The 23,482-nt window shown below is 34.2% G+C and overlaps 2 protein-coding genes, 1 long non-coding RNA gene and 1 other non-coding gene across 5 annotated transcripts; 2 read left to right on the forward strand and 2 right to left on the reverse strand.

Annotated features, from left to right (window-relative positions):
- The first annotated feature begins 3,373 nt into the window (after positions 1–3,373).
- On the forward strand, positions 3,374–5,143 carry LOC112716309 (organic cation/carnitine transporter 3). Its single transcript, XM_025768190.3, has one exon. The coding sequence runs from the start codon at positions 3,445–3,447 to the stop codon at positions 5,005–5,007; it is 1,563 nt and encodes a 520-aa protein (XP_025623975.1). The 5' UTR covers positions 3,374–3,444; the 3' UTR covers positions 5,008–5,143.
- Positions 5,144–15,763: 10,620 nt separating this feature from the next.
- Positions 15,764–17,035, reverse strand: LOC112718342 (uncharacterized). Its single transcript, XR_011866352.1, has 3 exons — positions 16,928–17,035; positions 16,691–16,793; positions 15,764–16,193 (listed from the first exon to the last, which is right to left on the reverse strand). It is a non-coding gene; the product is annotated as an uncharacterized lncRNA (long non-coding RNA).
- A 2,242-nt stretch (positions 17,036–19,277) lies between these two features.
- On the forward strand, positions 19,278–19,349 carry TRNAP-UGG (transfer RNA proline (anticodon UGG)). Its single transcript has one exon. It is a non-coding gene; the product is annotated as a tRNA-Pro (tRNA).
- A 184-nt stretch (positions 19,350–19,533) lies between these two features.
- LOC112716310 (dof zinc finger protein DOF5.6) lies at positions 19,534–21,790 on the reverse strand. 2 transcript variants are annotated; one of them, XM_025768192.3, is made up of 3 exons: positions 21,469–21,696; positions 20,244–21,054; positions 19,534–20,115 (listed from the first exon to the last, which is right to left on the reverse strand). In XM_025768192.3, the coding sequence occupies exons 1-3, from the start codon at positions 21,520–21,522 to the stop codon at positions 20,099–20,101; spliced, it is 882 nt and encodes a 293-aa protein (XP_025623977.1). In that variant the 5' UTR covers positions 21,523–21,696; the 3' UTR covers positions 19,534–20,098. The 2 variants fall into 2 exon arrangements, with proteins under 2 accessions (XP_025623977.1, XP_025623976.1); XM_025768191.3 differs by having other exon boundaries at positions 19,534–21,054; positions 21,469–21,790.
- Positions 21,791–23,482: the final 1,692 nt, after the last annotated feature.

Raw genomic sequence — 23,482 nt, forward strand, 5'->3', positions numbered from 1 at the left:
TGAAACTACTGTCGCAAGTCAGTTAAATATTGTTTGATCTATAAAGGCGATGTAACTAGACGCCACATTTACCACAATGTAGTCTATGCTTGATGTTCTTACTTTTGTGCCCTTGCCAAAGGTTGTGTAGAGAAGGATGAACCTGAGAGGTCGGATATGAGTATCTCCTAGACCGAAGAGGGTATATGGGTACGCTCTTAAGTCATTTTTCTCTAGGCCCAGCTTGTCAAAAGCTAGTTTGAACAAGATGTCTGTCAAACTCCCTTGATCTATCAAGGTTCTATGAAGATTTGCATTGGCGATGATCCTCGTGATTACTATCGGGTCGTCGTGCTTGAGCATCACTCCTCGTGCATCTTCTTTGGTGAAGGTGACTGTAGGTAGGTCGGGTATTTCAGCATCTTCGCGACTTGGTATACTTCTTTTAGATGCCTCTTCAGGGAGGATTTTATTATCCCCCTCCTGCGAACCCTCCAACATTCATGTGAACGTGCCTTTTAGGAGTTCGTTGAGGTTGGTCTCGCCTATCCCGATCTTCATCTCTTTTCCTTTTGTTGTGATCGTCCGGCCTCTCAGCAAGATATCTATCCAACCGACCTTCTATCGCCAGTTGTTCAATGACATTCTTTAAAGCATAGCAATAGTTGGTGGAATGACCATATATCTTGTGGTATTTGCAATACTCTGACCGATTTTCACCTTTCTTGCTTTTAGTATATCTAGGAGGTGATATCTTTCAGTGTGGCAGATTTCTCTGTACACGACGACAAGGAAGACCCGTAGCGGGATATAAGAATGGTATCTTTGAGGTTTCTCTGAGTTGTACTCTACTTTTTTCTTTTATTTTTTTTCTTACACCGGACTTGATACTACCTGTTCTGTCCTGATATGGGTTCCCTTAGTCTTGTCGTTTCTTCCATATTGATATATTTCTTCGTCTGGTCTTCGACCTCATATAAAGATATTGGGTGTCTCTTTGATATGAATTGCGAGAATGGGACTTCTCTGAGGCCATTGACTAACCCCATAATGACTACTTCGATAGGTAAGTTTGGAATCTCCATGCACACTTTGATGAACCTTTCCATATAAGCTCGCAAAGATTTCCCGACCTCTTGTTTTACACCCAAGAGACTTGAGGCATGCTTGATCTTGTCTTTCTGGATGGAGAATTGGGTAAGAATATTTCTCGCCAAATCGTCGAAGTAGGTGACCGATTTGGATGATAAACTGTCGAACTACTTCATTGCCGGATAAGTTTTACAGTGCGTTGCATTTGATGCACCTGCCAAATACATGCAACTTTTGAAATTACTCAAATGATGTCTCGGATTGGTGGTTCCTTCGTAGATGTACATATCTGGACTTTTAAAGTTTTTGAAAACTTTAGCTCGCATGATTTTTTCTATGAATGGATCTTTACCTCCTAAGGGCGTTTTCGTTCAATCGGCTCGTGCTCTCCTACCTTTAAGGTCGGATTCCAGCTTCTCGAATTTTTCTTCGATTTCTCTTCGTCGTCATATCTCCCTTTGTGGAGCTCGTTCCAATTCACATTGTCATTCTCTCTTATCTGACTAACCTTGATGTCCGTGAACCAATCCCATGAGTTCAGTAGGATCTCTTTTTCTCGATCCTCCCGATTGATGGACTTCTGAGCTTATTCTTTGTCCTACTTGATTTGTAGGATGTGTATCACCAGTAATGCCTTTCCCTTTGTCAGGTCGAGAGGTATGACGAATGCACAATCATCGTTGTGTTGTTCTTTTTCATAGGTCTCTGAGTCAGAAGTCGTGTGTCCATTTTCTGAAATGTCATCTGTCATCATACGGTATTGATTACAAGGTCCCTGGTAATGGCGTCAATGTTGTGAATGTTACCTAAAACTGTTATTTAGACGTAAACATGAGGTCCAAGCTCCTTTTGGGGTTGTGTCCGATGTTTCCTTGTGATGAGGTGTCGCTGTCCGATGTCTTGGTGAAGGTGCGAGGTGGTACCTGCAAGACTCCGATCCTTAAGTTAGCAAAGATGTTAGGTAGGTTTTTATGTAGATTAGAGTTCCAAAAATATCTGAGTAGCTACTTTTTAAGTAGCTTCACCTTTGATGGTAGGTTAGTTACTCCTTTTTGGTAGGAAGATTATTGAGATCTCCTATTTAAATGAGTAGGAGAGATTGTAGAAGTTAGTTACTTATTTAAATAAGTAGGATTAGGCTCATGTAAGTCGTATTCGACCTTTATATGGTTGGGTAGATAGTAGCATAGAATTAAATATTATCTATAGTGTTGATTCAATTTTATTTCTATGAATTTGGCTAAATTTGTGGGTCATTGTTTAAACAAGTACTTTAATAATTAATTTTTTGGTATAATAATATGTTTTAATAAATAATTATTTTAAAAAATTAATAATTAATTCTAACCGTCTTATTTTAAAACAAAGGCGTTGCTAGTTTCTTTGCTTTCTGCCGGTTAGCAAATCTGATCAATCGCCCATAGGTATTATTTTTGCTCTGTTCGGCGAACTACGTGCAATTTTTTATGAAATGACAACTCAAAGTAGTCCCTGAAATCATATTATTGGTGATAGAATCGTATGGTTATTTTACTCTCCGATCATGTTCATCCTCAAGGATGTCCACAACCATTTGCCGATAATTATGATTTCGGATAATTATGAACTAGGAATATGATGGATGCAAAATACCAACCGAACACAAGATGATAATTTTCCTTTGCCAAAAGTTTACTGACCCACCTTTTCAATCATTTGTTAGTATTAGAATGACAGAGCATAACATTGGCTTGATATGCACTAGCAAATATAACACAAGCTGTACTATCATATAAAATTGATTTAGTTTAATTTAACTATAAATTATACGTTAGCATAACAAATAATAATAATAATAATAATAATAATAATAATAATAATAATAATAATAATAATAATAATAATAATACTGTAATTAAAATTAATAATTAAAAATAATTTTTTACCATTAAAAATAATGGTTATATATATATATATAGTTGTGTTTTATAGTAATTTATTAAGAAGAATCTTAAAAAATCAATAGTTTTCAGTAAAAAAAATGAGAAGTTGAAAAATATCAACTCAAAAAGTAAATATAAAAAAATATTAGTCACCTAATATTTTTAATTATTAATAAGTTAACAAAACTTATAAATTGCAGCATAAATAGATTTGACTTTCCATAATTTCATGACTGCAATTATTATATTCATAATTTAGATAATTTTTTACTTTCATCAAATTTATTTTATTTATTTAAAAAAAACGCCATATGTTCAAATTGTAATGGTTAATAAATGGTTAGATCTAAATAGTAATACTATATCTCATCTATCTTGCTAGAAACTAATTACTGTCTAAGATTTCTTTCCTTTATAAAGCCTTAAATCTTAACACACATCCATATATAATATGCAACAACATTTATTCGAATATAAATGCATATCTATGGCTGAGTCAACCCCTCTTCTCTCTCAACCAACTGATTCTGATTCTTCTCTTACAGAACCACCTCCGTTATTATTATCAGAAAAACACCTTCCTTCTCTTGCTTCAACGGTTGAGAAATGCATTGGAGAATTCACTTGGTCCCAATTCCTGCAAGCAGTTCTTGTCTCCTTTGCTTGGGTCTTTGATGCTCAACAAACATTCATCAGCGTCTTCACCGATGCACAACCATCACTGAACTGCACCGAAAAGGACGACCACGTCAGCAGCGGAAGAGCCTCCATTATATCCGAATGGGGCTTGGAATGCGAAAACTCCTTCGTCACAAGCCTTCCGGCTTCTTTGTTCTTTCTTGGATGCTTAGTCGGTGGCATTGTTCTTGCCACGCTGGCTGATTCCTCGCTAGGTCGCAAGAACATGCTCTTATTTTCGTGCCTTTTCATGTCCCTCTCTTCGCTACTCGCCGCATTCTCTATAAATATTTGGGTATACTCTCTGTTCAAATTTCTCTGCGGATTTGCCCGCGCCACCATCGGCACCTCGGCTCTCGTTCTAACTTCTGAGCTCGTAGGTAACCGGTGGCGCGGGCAAATAAGTGTAGTTGGATTCTTTTGCTTCACCATCGGGTTCTTGTCCCTTCCTGCAATGGCTTACGCTAACAGAAACTCTTCATGGCGAAACCTTTACATGTGGACTTCAATTCCAGCCATTTTCTATTGCGTGATTGTCAAGTTCTTCGTTCGCGAGTCCCCAAGATGGCTTCTAGTGAAAGGAAGAAAAGAAGAAGCAGCAGAGACGTTGAAATGCATCTCTTCAATCACTCAGAGTAACGTTAACCTCGCAGTCAACGGAATATTCCCAAGCAATGTGGATCCGGATCTAACCATGAACAATACCGATCTGTATTGCGCTTTGAAGATTCTGTTGCAAAAGAAATGGTCTTCTAGAAGGTTATGGACGGTTATGGCTTCCGGATTCGGAATTGGATTGGTGTATTACGGTATGCCGTTAGGGCTTGGAAACTTGTCCTTCAACCTTTATCTCAGTGTCACGCTTAACGCGTTATCGGAGCTTCCGTCTTCTCTGTTGACTTTCTTGCTTATCGATAAGTTCAAGAGAAGAAACGCGCTTCTTGTTTTCACAGTTGTGAGTGGAGTATTCAGTGTGTTGTCGAGCATCGAAGGTAAGGTGTGGAGTCAGATGGAAATTTGGTTTGAATTGATATCGTTCTTTAGTGCTTGCACGGCGTTTAACGTGTATCTGATCTACACGACGGAGCTGTTTCCGACTTGCGTGAGAAACTCGGCGTTGTCGATGGCGAGACAAGCGCTGGTGTTGGGTGGGTCGATTAGTCCGGTGGTGGTGGGTGAAGGTAGGAAGAACAAGTTTGTTTGTTATGGAGTTTTTGGGTTGGTGATTTGTTGTAGTGGTGTATTTGGGGTGTTCTTACCTGAGACAAGAGGGAGACCCCTGTCTGATACCATGGAAGATGAAGAAAGCAAAGGGCGTAGTGCCACGTTAGCATGATGGACAAAGGAATTTTCTTTTTTCAGGTGCTCTAAACAAAATAATAAGGATGTTCATGTATCGAGTTGGTTCGGTTTTGCATTTTGTTATGTATTCGAATTATTTAATAAAGACCGTATAAATGTCTTTTTTTAGAGGTTTACATGTCTCATATTATTATTGGATATTTTTATTAAATTGGTTAATAATTTATTATTTTAATAAATTAGAACAAAATCGATTTATTATAACAATAATAATAAATTCAATTGTCTGTATTATAATTATTATATCCGATAATTATTATATCCGATTTGATCCAATTGAATTATACAATCTAAATTGAATATATTTAAAATTTTTTGATAAAAAGATAAATATATTTCTGATTTTTTATTTTACAGATATTTAAATTTTTAAAAATTTAAAAATACAATTAAATTTCTAAAAAAGTTTGAGTTTATTGTTATTGTTATAAAAAAACCGATTTGATTTTAATTTATTAAGAAACTAAAAAATAATCGATTTATTAATAAGTCCAATAATAATGGGACACGCAAATGTCTTTACGAAAAAACGTTTTATAAACTTTATAGAAGCATCTCCCTTTGAATTAAACTAAATTGATTAAAAATAAATTGATTCGATTTGAGTAACTATTATTTGATAAAATAAGAATCTATAAAAAAAATTAAAAAAAAATATTTTAAAAATTCTATAAATATAGTAAATATGTAAAATCAATAAAAATTATATAAAATTTGTAACGAACACAATTTTTAACAAGAACTAAGAATTGAAAATTTTAATAAAAAATTAATAGAGTAAAAATTAAATAAAAACGATGCCATAATCAGTGGAGACAATGTTGTCTTGTTGACGAGTAGACGACGGCGACGTTGCTGGAGAGAAGATGACGCTGTCGGCGAAGACGATATTTACAAAGACAACATTGACAGATTGGAGATAAAAATGACGTTGTTGGCTTATCCTCAACCTTCCGATGTCAATTTGCTAGGGTGACTGAGTGAGTAATGGTGGGAATTCTTCTGTTAGGGTTTTTTGAGAGAGAAATACGATAAATAAGGTAGGTGAGGCGGTAATACTTTTAAGGTTAGGTCTCGCTAAAAGTTATATGTATATTTTTAATTTATTTTTTTAATTTAATTAATAAAGAGTTTGGGTTAATGGGTTAGTTCGGATTCTACACCCTTAGAACTATTTCCCGAATCAATTGACAAAGAGAGTCATCGATTCAGTTCGGGTTCTACCCGATTATTCATTGGTTCCAAAACTAATTTAATTAGTTCGGTTCGGGTTTAGATGGGTAATCGGATTACCCGAACCCGTGAACACCCCTAAAAATTACCTGTGACAAAATTTTGGAGCGAACAATTTTTAGTAATTTTAGTCAAATATAAATATTAAATTATTTTTAACAAATAAATTTTATTAATTTATGTGTGCAAACTCTAAAAAATATGAGACAAATTATATTGATTTATGTGTGCAAAATTTTAATAAATATAGGTATAAATTGTATATTTTTTGTGTGCAAAAACGTTTGTAAATATGAGTACAAATTATTGCTGGCTAAGTATTAGTAAAAAATGATAATATTTGCTGGTATGTAGCATTGCTCTTATCTATTGAAAAAGTTCAGGGATTAGTACAATTTATTTTTGGGTTAAGTACGATTTTGGTCCCTAAGATATAGACCGAATTTTTTTTTGTTTTAAACCTTTTTTTGCATAAAAAATTGTCCCTAAGGTTTAAAACCAGATTTTAAAATCGTCTTTTTTACTTAAATCTTAAAATTTTGGACCAAATTATCCATAACAAAAATAATAATAAAATAAAATAAAAAAGAAAAAATAAGAGAAAGAAAATGTTTTTGCTCCTGCAGAGGGAGAAGGAAAGAAGAAGAAGAAGCTGTCTACGATCCACCTCTGTCTCCGCTTTTGCTGTCATTTCCGTACGATTTTTGTCCCTAAAGAAAGGATGATTTTAAAACCAAGTTCAACTTTAGGGACGATTTTGTATGCAAAAAAAGGTTGGAGACGAAAAAAATTTTCGAACTATACCTTTGGGACCAAAATCATACTTAACCCTTTATTTTTTTGTCAATATTTTTAGTCATCAGTTTAATATTTTTAGTTTAATAATTTAAAAATAAATTTTTAATTTATACTTTTAAATATTAATAATTAATTATTGAGTAAAAATAATAAATTCTGATAATTTTTTAGTATTTTTTAACGATTTGCTCTGTATAATAAATTTTTATATTATTTCAAATATTTAAAATTTGAAAAGAAACTAACCATGCTACATAATATAAAGGGCCATTATACTGATATAGTCATATAGTAGATGCTGAATAAATCAAACAGAACAAATGACTAATTTTACTTTCATATCATGTAAGAATTCCTAGCTAAGTGAACTTTTTTTTACAACAAAAAACAAATTTTAATGTATGATTGAAAAAGTTTCTCTTCCCTATTCATGTGTATCCGATCCATACCTCAGTGGCACATTTAGACATCTATTCCAGCCTCTTTATTTTGAGCTCATTGCCAGCATAAATCAACTATAAGTGTCATATTTAGAAAAGAAATATGATATGCATAATTTTTTTTATATACTTTTCTTTTGTATACGTAAAAAATATACACAAAAATAGTACAAATATATTTTTTAAAGTAGAAAAACATATATAGATGCTAGATTTTTATTTATTTATTTATTTATTTATTTATTTTTGTGTTAGATACTAAAAGAATGGTAATATTATCCGAATTCACGGGTACTCAACTTGTTCCTTATCCACTTTAGTGTGGACGAATTTTTAGCAAGACAGAACATTGGGCAGGGATAAGATGGGATTAGGTTTAGGTAATGCTTGCGTCCTACTCCCGGTATATATATAATATAATTAGTAAAATAATTAATAATATTATATTATATTATATTTAAATTTTTATTTTATTTTAAAAGATGTATGTGATGATGGTTATATAAATTTTGAAATTTAATTTTATGAGTAATTACCTAAATCAGTCTTTGAGGTTTTCAAGATCGGACAGTCGGACACTTTAACCCCCAACTTTTGAAATACACAAAAAATTCCCCCAGGTTTAACTCTGGTAGACAAATTAGTCCATAATCTTATATGCTTATTTTTTTGTCAATGACAAACAAAAAATACTAACATGGAGACCTGGACTAACATATATGACTGTCCATGTGGAAAAAAGACAAATTATTGAAATTAGTTCCTTACTTTTTGATGCTTCTAAACAACGCATTCAACTCGAACCTTTTCAAGCAAACCCACACGTTCCCACGTTGCGGTTGCGCGTACAGGGTCACCGCCAGCCCGAACATGTGAAACATTGGAAGCAAACATAGGAACATGTCATGCATCTTCCTTGCTATCTCATTGTCCATGTATATCATCGTCGCCACAGTGATGAAGTTCCGGTGTGTCAGAACATACAACACCCTTGCTCAACCCCATTGTTCCGGAGGAATACAGCAGTGTCACCATCTTACTCTACTTAACGCTAGTCTTCGGAAGCTCTGCTTCAACACCGATGAGTTTCACTAAATCATTGAAGCTCATGATCTTGGAGGCCGGTTGCGATGAACTACAAGAAAAACACTCAATACCATTGGAATTACCATCGAAAAAATGAATAAAATCTGAAAGTACAATAGTTACCGTTGGATTCTGCATCAGTATTTATTCGACGAAATGAACCTCGTCGGTAACATACTACCGTCGAATTTTTGCGTCTGATGGTAACTTTTATTGGATTTAGTGATGGAATATGGTTATTAAGAAAATGGAATCCGTTGAACGTTACCGTTGAAAATTTTTCAACAATAACGTTGGCGCCATATCATACGTCTCCACGCCATCTTACTATCATCAAATTCTGACGGTAATACCGACGGAAATATTTTTTGTTTTTTTTTTGAAAAATTGACTGGGCTGTTACCATGGTATATTCTGACTTTAGTCTTTTTTATTTTTTCATAATTTTTTTTCGTCCATCTATAATGTACTCTAATAATTAATAATTGAAACAGTGTTTTAAACCTGAGGTAAAATATCAAACATACAAATTAAAAATATGGAATGATGATAATTGAAATATTTGAAACAATGCTAATTATATTATATTCTTCTCAAAGTTTGGTAAATAAATACATATCATAAAACCCTAATTATATTAACCCAATTCAGATTCATCATCTCCTTCCTTTGGTTCACCATCCTCCCCTTCCAAGGTATTTTTCTGTTCATTAAACTCGTCTTCATCTTCTTCGTCGCTATCAACCCGTCTGCTTCTTGAAGATCGTCGTCCTCTGGTGGTAGTGCGTTGTCATCTATTCCAAGGTCAATGATGTCATCATCCAGAACTGCCGACCTAAGGGTAATTGGCTCACCGATATAGCAACCACCATTTTTGAAGGAGTTGGGTCTTCAATCTGGTAAGGTTCCTGACACTTTGTCCTATCATCAAACTCAATGCGGCATCTTGGCTTAGTCTTAACCAAGGTTCTAAAAACTGGACTGGACCGGCCGGTCCGACCGGTTAAATCGCTAACCGAAACTCATTACGGTTTGGTTTAACTTATAAAACCGTTAATTTAAAAACCGTCTAAAAACTGTTGAACCGGCCAAGAACCGGCCGGTCAGACCGAACCGAAACCCGGCCGGTTTTGCTGAAACGGTGCCGTTTTGGGTTTTGGATAAAAACAAAAAGGAAAGCGTTCGGCGTTCAGTCTCCTCCTCCTCTCAAACTCACTTTCAAACAAAAAACAAAACCCTAGCAGTAGCCTCCACCGCCGCTGCAAGGAAGGAGACACTGCCGCCATCCGTCGCGCCATCGTCATTCTTGAGCTCTCCAACCTCTGTTCACTCCAACTCCTCTCAACTCTCACTCTCTTAAACGAAGCTATCTTCCCCCAAAAAGAAACCCTAGCTTACAATAGCTTCCACTGCCATCCGTCGCGCTCAGGAGCTTCTGTCCTTGTCTGGTCGTCGTCGTCGTGATCCAAGTCTCCAACTCCTCTCCTCATTCACCAATCACAGTTTCTTTCTCGTTCTCCGTGTCTGTTGTCTGGTGTACCTCTGCTCAGCCACGCTTCTGCCACTGTCCGTCATCATGCTTGTCGCCTGGTCACCATCGTCCGTCGTGCTGAACCACTTTTCCTCAATCTCTGCCCAGATTGCTCAGATCGAAAAAGGCAATGGCTTCTCTGCTCACTGCTAATGCTTGTTTTTCTTTTTGTTTTTATTTTTCGTTCAGATATTATATTGATTATTGAATGGTTGATTGATTATTGAATATTTAATTGATTATTGATTAGCTTTGCTCAATGCTGTTGTGATATACTCTGCTATATTTTGTGCTCTGTTATGTTGTGATTTTGTGTTCAATTAAAATTTTGTTTGAGAACTTAGTTTTGCCATGCTTGATAAATTATGCATTTCTTGAAATTTGATTTTGACAATTTGAGTTGTTTATGAAGCATAGTTCACTGTTATTGAGGAGTGTGTGAAGTAGATTACTTGCTGTGTTTGGAGCTGTGTATTAACTAAATTAGTTAATTTATACTTGATAAAGAGTACAAAAGATAGTGAAATCACTTAGTAAAATTAAGTTTTGTTAGTTATAGGAAATATATATCTGGTATATCAATTGAGATTAGTTTTGTTAAAAAGGAGTCTTGGGATGAGTCTTGAACATATATGTGCAAACTCAATAACATTGTTACTATATTGATTTTCTTAATAGCAATTACAGTGTTCTAGCATTCCAAATTTTCCTTTCTTTTTGGTTTTTCATCTTGTTTTTTAGTGGAGTTTGTTCATGATCATCCAGTAAAATCACTTCAGGCCATGTTAAAATTGTGAAATTATTACTTGTTCATTATAATCAGTCTTATGTTTATCTTTATTAATCTTTATTAATTTTTGTGCTAACAATTTTGTTATTCAGAATCTTGCTTTGTCCCTGTTAATTAACATACATACATGATGAAAGACCAAAAACAACTAATTGGTTTTTGACTTTTTATTAGAAAATCACTGCTAATTGGTAGACGAATTGAAACTTGAGAGTACTATTGGCTAAGCTCAATAAACAGTAGCGGGAAAGAGTGCAGTGTGTGATAATTAATGCTTCTAATACTCGGTCCAAAAAATAAAAAATAAACCCATATATAGTATATGTATACGGAATTTAATATCATTTATAAAGATGAAAAAATAAATGTTATTAGTCTGAAATCCATTAAATTTCTGGTACTTTATCACAAAGTTAATCTGGTTAATCTGAAATCCTTTTTGGTTGATGATTTTTTGTGTAGTGTTTTAAATTTGGAAGATATTTTTGGATGTTTATTTATAATTTATATATTATTTTATTCTAAAACGGTTTTTCTGGTTGAACTACCGATTGAACCGGTTAGACCAATGAACCAGTGACTAGAGCGGTTTGATGACCGATCCGGTTTTCAAAACCTTGGTCTTAACCACAACCACCCAACTAGACTTGCATGAATCCAAATAAGGCAAATAGTATACCTGTCGTGCATTTTGAGGTAGAATAAAAGGATCGTAGTGCCTATATTTCCTGGTTACATTAACTTCAGTGATATTATAGTCCTTGTGCTTTCATGTTCCTTGTCGTAAACTTGGATCGTCCCATTCACATTTAAATACACACCTTGTACGTAGTGCGACAGAAATACTATAATTGAATTATGTTGTGCAATACACCAAATCAATCAGAATGACCACTGCTTGAATCCCCACGAATCCAAACTCCATTGTTATCTGTTTCCTTTTCAATCGACCAATGTAAATAATGAAACCAATATTATCCATTAACATTGTATATCGGGTAGCTAGTGTCCTTATTCATTTGGTCCCAACTAAGTGCAACTAGTTCCAAATCTGTTGTGTCAGTTAGATGCACGCTGATGTATTCTTTATACCAATGTAAAAAATTGTTTAATGAGGTATCAGGATTTGCCTCTGGAAAAAACCTATATGATAGAATAGGATAAAGAAATTTTGATTAGATTAAGAATTTAGTATCTTATAGAATGCAATATTTACGAAGACTTAAAAAACTCACATGAGATAAAGTAAAATCTGGTCACAGTTAAGCAACACATGCAAATATGCGACATCAATTTTTTTCTGCTCTAACCAGTAGTCACTGCCCGCTTCCATTGCACCTCCTTCAGGAGAAAAGATTGGGTATGTTGTTCCACTTGACGAGGATTCTCCCCTCTCATTGTTCCTTGCAACCTTTGTTCTACGTGACTTAACATGAGGCTAAAAATAGAATAAGCAAAATGCGGATGTTACCTTAGCTTGGAATGCTTCGCAGATGCTGCCCTCAATCCGAGCTCTGTTTTTCATGATGCACTTGAATGAAGAAATCATCCTCCTAAATAGGTACATCCACCTAAATTGGACTAGCCCACATAGTATTGCTTCATACGGTAGGTAGATTACTAAGTGTTCTATAACGTCAAAAAAGGATGGAGGAAATATCCTCTCTAACTTACAAAGTATGATTAAAATATTATTGTCCATGACTATGTGATCATTAATGTTAAGTTTCGTAACACATAACTTATTTCCGTGAGATATTTTCAGATGTTGGTTGGAAGTTCTGTGAATGCGACAAGAAGCAAAGACTCTATGAAGACATGACAATCATGACTCTTCAACCCAGCAAGCCTACCCTGTGAGACGTTTGCACACATGCTCAAGTTAGAGGCATAACCATCAGGAAACCTTAATCTTCTAATCCACTTACAAATATTTTTCCTTTAGTCCTTCATTAGAGCGAATATCACCTTTGGTTTAGCCCACTGCCCGTTATCAAGCCTCTTTAAGTTCAGCCTCGACCGCCTACAAATATCCACCAAGTCTAACCTAGCCTTATCATTATCCTTTGTTCACTCATCGTCCATTACTGTGTGCATGATATTATCAAACATGTTTTTTTCAATATGCATCACATCAAGACAATGTCGAACTAAGTTGTCTTTTCAATAAGGCAACTTCTAAAATATACTCTGTTTAGTCCAATTATGCTTCCTGCTATATCCTGGAGGTCTCAAACCTGCCTCGTTATCGACGATCCTTGGGATTCTATTAACACGATGCCAAACTTGCCTACCAACCAACCTCACAAGTGTCTCTTGCTGTTCAGTTTTATTCTTTTTGAACGAGTGCTTGTTGCACCAAAAAGGATGATCCATGTCGAGGAATCTTCGATGGCAATCAAACCACGAATTCTTACCGCCATTCGTCAACAAAAATGCCTTTGTATCCTCCATAAAAATGGGACATGCCATTCTGCTCTAAGTGGACTAACTTGACAACATCCCATATGCAGAAAAGTTGTTAATGGTCTACATCAATGCAGCATGCATTTGGAAGTTTGCCTTCATCGAAATATCATACGTTTCTATACAATGGATCCATAACTCCTTTAACTCATCCACCAAGGGCTACAAGAAGACATCTATTTTGGTCTTTAAATTGCTAAGACCAGGTATGATACAAGTTAAGAACATGTATGGGCCTTTCATGCATAGTTTGGAACTCAAGTTATAAGGTGTCACGACTACAGACCAACAAAAGTACGCGTTATCGAAATTAGAATCTGGTGCAAAACCGTCAGAGCACAAAACTAGTCTAACATTTTCTAGGCTTGCTCACAAATGTAGGATGGACTCGATCAAAATGCTTCCAAGCTTCTCCGTGTAATGGATACGCCATGATCCCATCATCTCTCTTGTTGTTACCATGCCAGGTCATATGAAGGTCCACACTCATCGATGCAAACAATCGTTTCAGCCTACAGATTAAGGGCAAGTAGTACATCTGTTTCATTGAAACTTTCTTTAATCGGCGTTTACCAATTTGTTCTCTTGACTTAGAACCTCGGTGATCTACAAAATCTATATTCGGTTAGGTTTGCATCCCTCTTGTAATACATCATACAATCATTCAAACGATAATCAATTTTCACCGAATTTAGACCCAATTTGAAATTAACTTCTTTGCTTTGAAGTGGTTGCGGGGGATGTCTGTAGTCCCGACAAGTACCAGTTCGTTGCAAAGTGTGATCCACTAATCAAAAAATTCTTGGGTTTGATTTGACTCCGACTTAATACTCATTATTCTAACACATGCAGACAACTTCAAATGAATGCACCCATCGAACAAAGGTTTCACAACAAATTCTGACAGATGATAAAATCTCTTTGCCATCGGGTTAGACTCTTGTTCAGCCTCTTCCAATTTTGTAACCCTTATTGTATCAAACACCATCTCGTTGTATCTCTCTTGGTTACCCTCCCAAGTCATTTCTTCCATGTTCAATTCTCTCACCACTCGATCCCTCATTGATCGACCATCAAACCTATTCAAATTCGAGGCAGACCGGTTAATTTTCTGCTCGTCCACTTCTTCGTGTTTCGTTCACATCTAATACCCATCCTTAAATCCGTTACGGTAGAGGTGAAGCGTTATGTCCGCAAGTCCTAACCACTTAGTCAGCTAATACTTTTGACACGGACACCTAGATACCCCTTTATACCTAAACGGTTTCATGCTGAAGACATACGCAATAAACGTGTCAACCCCGTCAAAGAATTCAGGATTTTAGAACTCCGGCCATTGTTATCCCTATCATACATTCATAGACGATGCCTTGGAATCATATTGAAACACACACCTTAGAATTCAACAAACAATATAAATTATTAATTTTCTTAGAAAATTAGGCAGAGCGTACCCTATAATTAGAATCTCCCGCCAAATACAATTATTATTTTCTGACAAACCAAACATGTTTAAACACTTTAAATGATAAATCGACAAAACTTCTCCTTAATTCAGAGACATCCATCAAATAAATATAACAGTTTCACAGAGAAAACAGCTGTAGACATAAATTATAACATACACGCATTCAATAAAATATCAAATACTGACCGTTCTAATGTGCAACCCCTTATAGGTCCACAATTTTCCAACAAATAAGGGTTTCGAGAAGGCGTCATTACGCGACCTTCTCCTACTTCCGTTCTAAAACTCTATCATAGAAAAAGTAAGTCTAACAAAAAAATTTAAAGAATTAATTATATTCAGAGATTAAAAAAAACAACCTGGAATATTACTGCACAAACAACAAAAAAAAAAGCGAACTCCAACTGATCTCAAAGTGAATAGCACCGTTATTGTTCCGTTAATATCGACTCTACTGAAATTTGGTAGAAACAAACCATGAAATTCCAATCAATCCCAAGAAAGTCTTAGGGCCAAGGCTAAGAGTCAATGCACTATGATCAATATCCAAAGAATTGAATTGAGATTTTTAAAATTAACAAACAACTTGCAAGAAGATACAATATAAGAGATAAGAACATAAGATTGAGCGATCGAACCCCTCAACAGATGTGTATTCACTCTATTCGCTCAGTGTTTAGGGTTTAATTACTTAATTCTCCTTTAATCATTTTTTTTAAAGATTTGCAAATCATCTAACAATATTTTTTTGTCAGTATTTGTCTGCTAGATTAACGAAGGAACAATGCAATTACATGTATGAATTTGAATACACCCAATACAGCAATGATAGACAACCATGGTGACCAAGTCCAATGTCGTTCCACCACAGATTACCAACACAAAGGAAAAGGAGGTGGAAAAATAAAGATGCAGAGATATAATAAGGCCATCAAAACTTCCAACTACCACGCTACAACCAAGAACTAAACTAGCCAACAACCCATCGCTGTCTCAACAAATACATCATTAAGATAATTGCAAACATTTTTTGTCTTCTATTGCATGTTGCAATCAGCTTTTGATACACGAAACAGGGCATTGTGAATACCCCCGTTGAGGTTGGGTAACATATATAAGTACTAGACATATATCTCTACTTTTACATGGCAACCAGCCAACCAACAACACAGGTAGCAACAAATATCACATTATAAATAGAGGAAAAGCGAGGTATTCATATTGAAACAACACTTAGAGTTTTGTTACATTTTCATGACATCATATCACAAGCCAAGAAACGGGCACTGCTTCCTTGCATGCTCGGGAACTAATTTCACCAAGGTTTCAACGGGGACTCCCTTCAGTTCTGATAATGTGATAGTAACATCAGAAAATGTCAGACAGAAGATATATTAGGCTGCGTTTATTTCTAAAAATAGGACAGGACAAGACACTGAGAACAGGACAAGACAGACACAAAATTTTATGTTCTTGTATTCTGTTTGGTGATAAACTAGAATAAATTATGAAAATTCAATTTGTTTTCATTTTTTTCATTTAAAAAATTTGAGATGAAAAATATAATAATAAAAAATATAATTATGAAAAATTAACAAGAATAATGAAAGAAAAAATAAAAATAAGTTGTGTCCCTTGTTAGTGTCTCCGTGTCTTTTCTGTCAGAATGGACACAAAATACACTAATTCAGTGTCTCTGGACACATTGTCTCTGTCCATGTCTCTTCTGTCAAACATGATTTTTTGTCTCAGTGTCCCTGTCTCAGTGTCCTATTTCTGTAAACAAACGCAGCCTTAATGACAATGAAAAAAACTGTCACATATACACAAACAAAATAGCCATACCATGAGATTTGAAATTAACTAGTGGTGGAAGGAAGTGGCCATTTGGCAAGCGAGTGTTTGGGTCACGAAGCTCATCAAAGAAAGGATGAGTCAAGGCATCTAACTGCACCAGATTGAAGAGGAAAAAGAAAAAGCACACAAATTATATACAAACTTGGAAGATGAAAAAAGCTACTGTATCATTAGTGGTTAGAAACCATAAATATGCCCAACAAACTTGCAGAATCATATACTTACTGCTGTGCACCGCAGGATAGGGGAGTATTGAAGTAGTCTTGACACCAAATCAACAGCTTCCGGTGGCATGCTCATGGAAGATCTAGTAGAAGAAAATTAACAAATACATCTTAGTAAAGTACACTCAATGAGGCTTAAAAGGACAATGTATTAAATTTACAAGGTGAAACTAATTCAAAAAGTAATTTAAAAGAATAAGTTAAACTCACTATTTCAGTTAATTAAAATCTAATTCTAATTTCACTAAACTAATAAGAGGCATGATAAAAATAAGCGACATAAATTTAATGAAATTGAAAAAAAATCATTCACTAAACTCAACTAAAATCTTTCAACAATTCAAGCATTCTTAACCTATTCTAATAATATTTAATTTTTACATCCATTAAATTAATATAAAAAAATTCTAATCACACACTTCATTAAATAAATTTAACCTCTGATTTAACAAAAAATCATAACAAAATGCTAAAGTCACAAATAAATATGTAAAAATAAATTAACCATACCAACAATAAATATGATGATAGTGGCTGCAGGGTCTCTTTAACATGGTGATAACAGAGACGGCAGCGACGGCAACATGAACGGCAACCACGAGGGAGGATGCGACGGGGACAGCATCAGCAACAGGATCGACAACGACGTGCAGCGACGGCTCCAATAGGTAGTCTAAGAGGCAATGACGACGACGACAAGCTCCTGGCAGTGGCGACGGTAACAGTTCGACGGCGAGAGAGAGAAGACGAGAAGAGAGAGAGAAAGAGAGCATTAGCACAAGTGAGGGGGAAGGATTTTGCGTTTGAATTTAACCCAATTATACGTCAGAAAATGTAAATCATCGAAACCGATACCGGCGGAATATACGGACAGAAAATCCAATGGTAACATTGGCGCTGGCGAGTTATATTTGTGTGCCAATAATTACCATCGACTTTAGAAATGGAAAATCTCTTCTGACAGTACCTTTTTATGGCTGCGAATTTTTCCTCTCCGTAAAAAAATCTATCGATAAATCCGCCGGTACAAATTGACTCTAAATTCGACGGTACTCAACGTTTTTCTTGTAATGATGGTGACATGTGGATGGTGGGATGCAAATCGAGAAAAACTGTGGGGAGATGGAAGGTCTTCACTTTTTTCCATTGGTCCGGCACAGTTAAGATGAGTTTTGAGTTGTAGTATTTGAGTTGTTTGGAGACTGAAGACGGTGTAGGAGGGGTTGACGATGGAGGCAATGGTGCCAAGGACAGTGACAGCGAAGAAGCAGATAGGGTAGTAGATAGTGTTTAGGGAGAGGAAGAGAACGACATCATTTTTGGATATTCCGAGGCGTGGGAGGCTCTAATAGCGAGGGAGTTGATGTCTGAGAAGGTGAGGGATTGGGAGGTGTGCAAAGAAAGCGAGTTTAGTGCGAAAGGAAGAGACGTTGAAGAAGAGGTGGGTGACAAAAGAGAGGTTTGGGTTGTTTGAATGACCTATATACTACAAAGATTAATTTGTCTCATGAGGACCGCTGACTACTATGTGTGCTAGTTCAAGTCTTTATGTCAGTATTTTTTATTTGTCAATGACAAAAAAATAAGATCAGAGACTAATTTATCTGCTGAAGTTGAACTTAGAGAGTTATGTAAAATAAGACCAGAGATTAATTTATCTGTCAAAATTAAACTTGAGAGAGTTTTATGTATTTTAAAAATTAAAAAATTAAAGTGTTCGATCTTAAGGTTTAGGGACAAGATGGATACTCGCTCTTATCCAACTTTTTATTTACCCACAAATAAAACAAAGAAAATTCTATGTGAATTATTTTAGATCAAGATGGGATCAAAAAATACAAAAAAGAAGTATTAGGAATTAGCAATTTTTATAATTTATAATTATCAATTAGTTATTATTAATATTTTTAATAATGTAAAATTATATTTAATAATATAAAATTACTTAATTTTTTTTACTAATTAAATACTTAAACTTTGTCAATACAAAAATTCGCCCTTGTCTCCATTACCACAGCTAAATTGCTATTGCTTGTTTGCTGGATTTGTTGTACCATCTCTTGGTACTTGTGCGTGTGTCCTCTTTTCCTATAAAGTATTTTAGAATTTATTACAGTACAGGCCTATTCAGTTCTCATGGTATAACCAAGCATGATTTGGGCCTTAAGAGACCGAAAACAAGTTCGATAAAAAAAAATGAGACCAAAACTAAACAGATAATGAATACCAAAAATAAAATTTACACGTTAAATCGCGTGTACAAAATCATGACCAAAAAAAAAATTCGCGTGTACAAAATAAAATAGAAATGTAAATTTGTTAAATAACGGAGCGCTCCCAATAAAAAAAGAGGGCATTTGGTCTAGTGGTATGATTCTCGCTTTGGGTGCGAGAGGTCCCGAGTTCGATTCTCGGAATGCCCCTAATGTCATTTTATTAATCTCATGTTGGTTCAGCTTCTTTCCTCACCGATCCAACGGTCATGTAGAAACAATTTTTTGTCCTTTACACATTACATACAAAGTTAAAATTGGGTCCATGGCGGCAGGCACATAGAAACAAAATTAATGGACAATAAACAAATCAATAGACACCACCCCAATAGCATAGAGACAAAGGGTCTTCATTCATAAAGATGGCATAGATTATATCATTACATCATATATTTATAGAGCACTATAGTGTATAAAGATTACTACAACCATATCTTCCTCGATGTTACATCACATAAGATCCTAAAGCTTCCATGACGTGTCGCACACAAAGACACGAATCCTTATACTATATATATATATTAATCAAATCAAAAGGCAACGCATCCAAGGCAGTCTATTTGGACTCTCAACCTTCTCATTCACACCCTCACTTTAATTTGTTGACTGACTAGCACCTTTCATCAAATTAACCAAGCTCAATTAAGTCTATAACGAAGCTTAGCAATTTGATCCTATTCATAAAAAGACTATTTTTTATATATATTTATCATTTTATCATTATATAATACAGTATGATTTATACTAAAAGTGAAAATCATACTCTATCTTTTTCATGATAAAGTGATAAATACATAGATTATTAAACCAAAGGGTTTGTTGTGGAGGAACCATAGCCGTTGATCATGCCAGACCATGATCCATGACTATGGAGGTACCCAAATGAGTCTTTTCCTGCATCAGAACAACCATGATCCTGCCATTCAAGGGAAAGAAGCTTAGGGTTTGGCTTTACATCAATCGTGGCATTATTATTATCATCATCATATGTCAGCATCATTCTCTCATGGCATGAAGATGAAGAATCCATAATATAACTATTACCAACGTTGTTGACACTGTTGTTGCCGCAACCGCCGCCATTAAGTGATGACATGCCGCCAAATGATGCAATTGGAGAGCAATTAAGTGCATGAAAATTGTTAGGTCCCAAGCCAACATTATTAGCCATACCAAGCATCATCATGTTGATGTTGTTATTGCTGTTGTCGTCGCCGCCACCATTACTATTATTATTCCCAAAGAAATCAAAGCTTCTAGAACTATTAATACCGCTCCCAATTATGCCTTCAAGCTTGCTCTCCATGAAATCGATTGGCCTAACAAGATTGTTCTCAAGCATGCCAACGTGGAACTTGCTCTCCATGAAGCTACTATGATTAGGGTTAACGTTACCACCAAGAATAATGTTACTGAGGTGAGAAAATTGGACATCGGGGAAAGAAAGCTGAAGATCTTTAGGGCAAGTAGAATAAGAATGTGATTGGTTGTCATTGTTATTGTTGTTGTTGGATTGGTGGTGTTTCTTGGAATTGGAGGAGAGTTTCTTGTTTTTCCGGCAGCCGCCGCCGACGGGGATGTTGCGGAGGGTGCCGCCCTTAGTCCAGTACCTTCTGCAGGTCTTGCAGAAGTAGCGGGGCTGAGAGAGGCTGTAGTTGTTGTAGTAACAGAATTTGGTGTGGGTTGAATCGCAGCGGGGGCACTTGAGGGCTTGGTCGTGTGGGGGTCTCATTCTTCTCTCCTTCATTGGCCTTGCCGAGCATTTCATAATGTCGCCGGAGGAGGATAATGGCGAGCCAGAAGAATCCATGCCACCGCTGCCGCTGCCGCCGGAGACCTCGTCGTGAACTGTTCCCTGATATAATGATAATGTCCAAGTAATTAACAAAAGAAAAGAAATAATAATCTGTCTTTTTCTTTTCCCTGGCATTTTCTTTTTTCCGGCATTCACTTTGAAATTTTTTCAAATTAAAATGCAGTTATTTTTATGTAAAATTTATAATTTATCACGTGAATTTTTAGTTTTTACCTCTCAAGAGGCATACTATACAAGAAAATTAACTGTGTTTTTTCTCAAAAATAAAGAAATTAAAGCGAAGATGTAATTGTTGACTACGTGTTTGTATATATTAAGAGGAATGTTATATGCAACCTATGTACAAGTCTTTCGTATAGCATCCGGGGATTGATAATTAAAAAATGAGAGATGAATGGAAGGTGTATAGAAAAATTAGTACAAAAACATCATTTTTGGAGATGAATGGCGTACCTGGAACCAGTGATCTGGTGAGTCCATGCAGATGTGCAGAGAAGAAAAAGCCATAATAATAAATAAATTAAAGAAGGGCTCTTGGGTTACGTTGTTGATCTTGTATGAGAGGGATGATTTTCATGGGAGAATAGTGCATATATATTATTACTACATTAATTAAGGAGGGATCGGAGGTGATGAAGAATGAAGAGGAGTGTAAGGAATGGAATGGAAGTGTGAGAAGATGAGTTTGTGTGTGGTGTGGTGATGTGAATAAGAAGGAAGAAAAAGGTGAGAGGGAAGGATATGAAGGTAACAGTGTGAAAGCCCCGTCGGTGACAACAATGGTGGGCCTCTTTCTGTCCCTAATGCCTAATATCTCAATCAAGCGCCTCTATCCGTTTAAAATATATATTAAAATTTTAAATATAATTTAAAAATAAATTAAATTATATATATTTATATATAAATATATCAATTATAATATATATATATATTAAAATTAGTTATTAAAATTAATTATTAATATAAAATATATATTAAAAATAAATTAAATATATATATTAATGACTAATTTTAATAATTAATTTTAGTATATAAATAATTTTTTTATAAATATATAGTAACTATTTATAACATGCAAATAAATAATATTTTTACTAATAATTCTCTAGGTCCCTCACAAGTGATCACAACAATCTATGAAACACGGACATTTCGCTAAATTATCGTGTTCGCATGTTGGACATATTTCAGACACGACACTCATCATATTCGTTCGACATGTGTGTTTGTTGTGTCCAAAACATGTCCTAATATAAAATAAAAAATTCTTCACCAAATACGCTTGGACAGACCTAAATACCATCACGTGTCAGCGTATCCAATCTTATTTTTAACATATATTCTTGAAATAAATTTAGATATAATATATATTATTATTTATTAAAACAAAAAAATATTTTAAATACTTGATATAATTAAAATAAGATAATTAAAAATAATTAAAAAATTAATTTATATTTTAATATCAATAAAATATCAAAATATCATTAAGTTTTATCTAAAAAATATTTTACATTTTATATGTATGCGTGTTCCCGTGTCTTATAAAATTTTAAAATTTGCGTGTTCCGTGTCCGTGCCAGTGTCCGTGCATCATAGACAACAACAAAATTGAGGTGGTTAATCATTTTTTAGTTATTTAAAATTAATTTTTTTATAAGAAGATATTAGAAAAGAATGTGCTTTGTTAATTAGTTTTAAAAGAAAAATATATTTATTATATGTCGTTATTACTAACCTTGTAACATAAATTTCTTTATTAATTCCTGTTATTTGTTTCAGAGTTTTGGATATTTCCTTTAAATGAAGAAAAATGTACATAAAAAAAAGTAAACACTAAATAAACAATATAATTATAAGCTAATAAATAATTAAGTTGTTATATATTGTATAATATTTTGAGTTATTAAATTTTTATAAAAAATATTATGTACATATTAAAAATTAATTATTATATATTCGTATATAAATATATGTATAGTTTAATTTAATTTAATTTTAATATATATTTTATATTTTAATGTGTGTTTAATAATATTAATAACTAATTTTAATAATTAATTTTAATGTATATCTATTGTACTTTTATAAACATATATATATTTTTTACCCTAAAAGTTAAATATAATATATAGTCAACTTTAAAACAAAAGATGCCATAATTTTATAATATTCCCATCCATTTTTAAATACTAAAATGTGGATTAGCCGGTTTTGATTATTTTTTTTAGTGTGATCAATGAACAAAAGATATTAAAATATATGTCTAATACATCGATTTTTTAAAGAGTACAGTGAAAATTAAATTCTTAAAAATTTTAATTTTAGATTAATTAATTTTTAAAAGAAATTATCAATTTAATCTTTTTTATAGTAAATGATAGATATGTGATATTTTTTATTAATTTATTTCATAAAATTTAACAGTAATATTTATATGTACTGGGTGATGTATTTATTTATAAAA

This window comes from Arachis hypogaea, chromosome 10 (genome assembly GCF_003086295.3).
Source record: "Arachis hypogaea cultivar Tifrunner chromosome 10, arahy.Tifrunner.gnm2.J5K5, whole genome shotgun sequence".
Taxonomy (NCBI): Eukaryota; Viridiplantae; Streptophyta; class Magnoliopsida; order Fabales; family Fabaceae; genus Arachis; species Arachis hypogaea.